This window comes from Sinocyclocheilus grahami, unplaced genomic scaffold (genome assembly GCF_001515645.1).
Source record: "Sinocyclocheilus grahami isolate Dianchi unplaced genomic scaffold, SAMN03320097.WGS_v1.1 scaffold30.1, whole genome shotgun sequence".
In the NCBI taxonomy this organism is placed as follows: domain Eukaryota; kingdom Metazoa; phylum Chordata; class Actinopteri; order Cypriniformes; family Cyprinidae; genus Sinocyclocheilus; species Sinocyclocheilus grahami.
The window spans coordinates 517,849-523,848 of record NW_015505209.1 but is presented as its reverse complement, the minus strand read 5'-3'; the positions used below and the strand labels follow the sequence as shown (position 1 = coordinate 523,848).

General features: G+C 35.5%; 1 protein-coding gene across 1 annotated transcript; it reads right to left on the bottom strand.

Annotated features, from left to right (window-relative positions):
• Window positions 1-1,681: 1,681 nt before the first annotated feature.
• LOC107573224 (guanylyl cyclase-activating protein 2-like) lies at window positions 1,682-4,535 on the bottom strand. Its single transcript, XM_016259665.1, has 4 exons — window positions 4,230-4,535; window positions 3,903-4,052; window positions 3,734-3,824; window positions 1,682-2,105 (listed from the first exon to the last, which is right to left on the bottom strand). Exons 1-4 carry the CDS (start codon window positions 4,425-4,427, stop codon window positions 1,990-1,992), a joined length of 555 nt encoding a protein of 184 aa, XP_016115151.1. The 5' UTR covers window positions 4,428-4,535; the 3' UTR covers window positions 1,682-1,989.
• Between the last annotated feature and the right edge of the window lie 1,465 nt (window positions 4,536-6,000).

Genomic DNA, 6,000 nt, shown 5'->3' with positions numbered 1-6,000 from the left:
TTACACTCGAAGTAGATTGGTCCCTCTAAGCGAGATCCCAATTTCGTCAGTCATCCAACGTGACGTCAAGAGTGACCGACTGAAAGGGAACTCAATGTAATATGCAATGTAACTAATTTATATATGTATGAAATTATATGATAAAAAATAAAATATGAAATTGATACAATATAGGGCCTGAAAAAAAATATAGTCCTCAGACAGACAGACAGATACAGACCGACTGACTGACAGACAGACAGATACTCACCATGTTAAGTGTGTTAACTGTTCATCACAGAGAAATCGTGTAAGGAAAAGTAAAAGTAAATGAATTACAAATTAATTTGAGGAATGCAGTCTCTAAAAGGCTCTATCTAGATTATTTATAGGGGTTAATTGTGGTTCGGCCAAAGGATGAGCTCCATTTAGGCTTAAGGGTAAAAAAAACATTGTTTGAATTATGTCACTGTTAAAAATAGTTCATTGCTAAGCACCATCTGTGAACACATCACATACTGGGAGGCACCATGCTGGAGTAAATCTGTCTTCCAATTCAGGTCAATAAATCATAGAAAAATATGTGTATTTCTGTACAATGATGCATGCACATGCAGGAGTGGCCTGTGTGTCACATGTCCAGTAAACTTGGCATATGTGAACTCATAAAGACATGAATTATAAATGCGCTTCTGGCTCCAGGCTGGGTTTCTTGTGGAATCGTTTGATTACAGCTCTTATTCGTGCACATAGATTCTACAACAACACTGCATAATAAGCTGTGGCATTCAAGCATTTTATTCCAATCAAAAAGATGAGCATTATTGCGATATGTTGAGCAGCTCAAAATACGCACAAGACATTTGCACATCGAATGAGCATGCAGTTTATGACATTTACCTAATAAAAGAACCGTTTAAGGCGTCTACATGAGCTTACATGCTGTTGGAATAATCGGTGTAAGATCCTTCATGTAAAAGCGCTTATTGTTTAAAATATCACAGAATTGGACAACACTTACTTGCATATTGTTTATAAGCTGCACATTGGGATGTACAACTGGAATAGGAGAAAGCATTTTACATTGAAAAACACACAGCACACAGCACCTTTAAGATATAATATTTTTTTTAAAAACACACACACAAAAAAGGAAGAATCTTCCACAGGGATTAAAAGTTGTAAGTTATTAGTTAAACAGACAAACAAACAAATAAAGTACACACATTGTAAATGAAATTTTCGCAACTGTAATAATTTCATATAATAATAAATTTTAATATTAGTATTTATTTTTATTTTTATACTGTATTATGTTATAATCAGTTTGTATTATATTTTATTGTTTTATTTAATTATAAATTATTATGATAATACAATTATTATAATAAATATGAATATAATCGGATTATAGCATAATTGTGAAAAAACATTGTTTCTTACATAAAAATGAATTGGTTTAAATAGTAAAATTACATGTATGAACATAAATAAACAATATAGACACACTGTATATTTTATGGTATAAAATAATCACCACTGTAATAATACTGTAAAGACAAATAAATAATATATAAATATTAATTTTGATAATTATTTTATGTAATATTTATTTAAAAAGATTTTTTTTACAATTATTATGAAATAAATACTTTTTAAAAATGCTTCTTACATACAAAGGATACAAAATAGTAAAGCTGACTGCAGATCATAATTACAGTTCCCTCTATAAACATATGATTCATGCTTTTAATGTAATTTCTGGGTAATTACATATCAGCATCAGCACCACACCAAGAAGAAAATGTGAGCCGCTGTTACATGTGCAGACTGGTTGAACATCAAGTGCTCAGTGTATGATGAGGCACATATTTGCTCATGACAGAAGGCAAATATTTTCTGACCTCCATACCAGATCTCTGCCGTTTGCAGCCCCCTTAACATTTGAAGGATTGTAAAAGGTCACGCAGGTTTTGCCCCATGGGCCTTGACCTTATTGAAAACTCATGTTCATTTCCCCCAGTTTTCCCTGAACCAGCCCCGTGCATTAGTGTCCAGTTTTAAGAGGTCCATAATCCAGGCATCTTTTTGTGCCCCTTCCATGAACTCTGACAGGGATATTTGACCTGTAAATGAAGAGGAAGAGTCTTTAATGAATTCCTACATCAAGTGAAGAGACGTGACATGTGGCCAAGTATGGTGACCCATACTCGGAATTAGTGCTCTGCATTTATCCCATCCAAAGTGCACACACACAGCAGTGAACACACACACACAGTGAACACACACCCGGAGCAGTGGGCAGCCATTTTTTTGCTGCAGCGCCCGGGGAGCAGTTGGGGGTTCAGTGCCTTGCTCAAGGGGACCTCAGTCGTGGTATTGAAGGTGGGAGAGAGCGCTGTACATTCACTCCCCCCACCTAAAATCCCTGCCGGTACGAGACTCGAACCCGCAACCTCTCTCTCGCTCGCTCTCTCTCTCTCTGACCACCGACAGGCTTAATTTAGCAACATTCTAAGCCTACATATATTTAGGCTGCCACACATGGGATTATTATATAAGGCTGTTTACTTATCGATGTGGTCCTGTGGATTTTTAGAAAGTAAATAACCTTTTGACACACCCATAGGTTTATTTACTTTGTCTATCAGTGTCCAAAAGAGTATCTAATATCTACATAAATTTCAGGAGATTTCATACATTTTTCTAATGCAACAAACATAATTTCCAGTTTCCACCACATCTCAAATTATTTATTGTGTGTTTTCTGTGATGGAAATGACATATTAAACATTTATGGAATAAAATAGCAGATGTCTTATTTTTGCTAGTTTAAATAATATTTTCAAACTCCTTGCTATGTTTTAAAATGATCAAAATAATAGAAATTATAATTTTTTGAAGGAAATGATACTGTATCTTTGGTGGAAATGAATTCACAATGGTTGGATAGTCAGGCTTTGTTTATATAAATCATTTGACGCAAATGGTTTAAGCTTAATTCACTGTTTAAATATTCATAGTTTTTAAAAATGTAACATTTCATATTTTTTATTAGTAATTTATATACACACACACACACATGCAAATTAATTATGAAATGATTTTTATTTATAATTTATATAAATATATACACACATACATATATACAAATTTAATTATTTCATAATTAAATTGGACTATTTCCAATTAATGTGACCTTAATGTAAGCAAATAAAACCAACCATGGGATACAAGTATACTCATAGTTGAAGATAACAAGATTGATATGCAACAATATAAATGGTCAACCCATCCTCTGCGTTTTGCTGTTGGATACATTATATGGTCAAAACTGAATAATTCCAGTAATGACAAATCTTAATGTATATAATGACAGTATAAGAAATGTAAGAAATATACTGAGTTTGCTGTAGAAGACCCTGAATAGCATTCACAAAGCCCAGACAAGAATCCCACTAAACAGCTTTGGGATGAACTGGAAGGCTGTCTGTAAGCCAGACCCCATCAACCAACATTAGCCCTTGATCTCACTGTTGCCCTCCAACAGAAGCAAATCCCTAAATAGACATGCAACATCTAGTGGAAAGCCTTCCTAGAAAAGTGAAAGCCTATGGCTCGAAATAACATTTTTATCAAGCTGTTATGAATGTGTTGTCTGCATACATTTGGCATGATAATAGCTGTTTACCCCAAGATATTACCTGTTTTAGTCTTTAACTATTTATTTGAGAAAGGAAAAATAGGCACTTACCATCATTGTTTTCATCCAAAAGTTTGAATATCCTGTCGCAAATGTCGCTGGGTGTCATGTGGATGTGGTTTTTCTTAAGTTGGCAAATTACCTAGAAGCAAAAAGCGAGAAACCCATCAGAAGAGGGAATAAAAAAGATGAAAATGGTGAGACTCAAGATCACTCTTACCTTTATAACACGTTTGACTTCTTGTCTGTCCAACTTTCCACTGTCATCTCTGTCGTAGACTTTAAAAGACCATTTCAGTCTGTCCTCCAGTTTTCCTCTCAGAACCAGGTGGACGGCTGCTACAAATTCCATAAAGTCTATAACATCATCCTGCAAATAGACACGAATGATTTCCAGCTGATCACACATGCAAATAATCACAGATTATGCATAGAAATCGCTGCTTTGCAATCAGCACTCAATTTTGAAGGAAATGAGAAACTTGCATTTGAACATTTTTAAATAAGTTATGTAAAAATAGTTTACCTTTTCAACTCTTACACTTACCCTGTTTGTGTCAAAAGATCTGAAGAGGGTTTCCATGTACAAAGCCTCATATTCTGATGTGCTCTGAACTCCGAAGATCTTGCGGAATTCATGAAGATGCAGGGCTCCACTTGGGCACTCTCTCATGAATTTGGTATAAAGAGGCTGGATGTCTGCTAGTTCCAATTCCTTATCTTCATCGCTTTGAATTTGACCCATCTTTGTCTAAAACTCACAATGTCGATTGCATGAAAATGGCCACGATAACTGAGGCGAACGTGCTGTGCTGCATTCTCCTCGCAAGTAAACTGATGTAATCCACTTACCACTAGAAACATGTTGTCTTACTATGAGCACACTGGTATTTTTAGAAGGTGTAAATCTCATTTGCTCTTTGATCTGACATGCAGAATTATCACGGTGAAACTTCATCATCTAATATGAACTTACCAGTTAGAGAACGATGAGTCATGTCTCAAACTCTTTTTATTAATTAAAAAGTGTGTGAGTGAAGTCATGTGGCCAAGTATGGTGACCCATACTCGGAATTAGTGCTCTGCATTTATCCCATCCAAAGTGCACACACACACACACTGTGAACACACACCCAGAGCAGTGGGCAGCCATTTTTGCTGCGGCGCCCGGGGAGCAGTTGGGGGTTCGGTGCCTTGCTCAAGGGCACCTCAGTCGTGGTATTGAAGGTGGGAGAGAGCGCTGTACATTCACTCCCCCACCTACAATCCCTGCCGGTACAAGACTCGAACCCACAACCTTTGGGTTATGAGTCCGGCTCTCTAACCATTAGGCCACGACTTCCCATTATAGTGGGACTTCCCATTATAATTAGACCCCATTATAGTGAGATGAGGTCTTGTTAAAATAATATAAATGAATAAATATTATATACATAATGTATGTACATGTATATAAATGTTAAATACTCCAAATTATATATATATATATATATATATTATAAATTAGCATCAAATAAAGTACAACAAATACTATCATGGTGTAAAAATAAGTTTTTATACAATTTACTTATGTAATTTATTGTGTAAAGGTGAAATATAAGCCAGACAATAAATAAATAAATAAAATAAAATTACAACAAATACTCAAAATCATATTATATTAATACTATCTCTTGAATAATACTTACTTCACATATTATTTTTGTTGCATTACATAAATTGTTTTTGTATACCCATACCTGTTTTTACATCCTTTGTGAGATTCACCCATGTTTATCAAGATGGCGGCACAAAAAAAATAAATCAAGCTAACACCTCTCAGCCACTTGTCTGAGTCTCTCTAAATGATTCCTTATTCATGAGTCATAATTAATTAGATCAGCAGTCCAACATTCTCAATTTGACCTATCGGTAAGCCCCTCCCCTCGAACGCAGATGAGCCAATGGCAGTCGAGTATCAGTTGCACAGGAAGCGGAACTTGGACATCTTTAGGTTTCAGCGCCATTGAGAAACATTGGAAGATCCGAAGCTTTCATCGTTTTGATGGTGTTTATGCTACGAAATGGAAAAGCGATGTGCCTGTGGTACTTGTAACACTGATTCCAGGTATCCTGAGAGGATGGGCAATAGAATTAATTTTATTACATTTCCTAAACCCAACCAAAACAGAGCAAAATGCCCCTAAGCATTCAACCCCAATCCCAATGAAGACAAAAACGATAATTGTATGGTTGTCATACTCTCATTAAGTTACAATTTTCATCTGCTCAAGCAGAACGTTAATGTCATCTTGTGCTTCAGCAAGGTATCTCTGGCT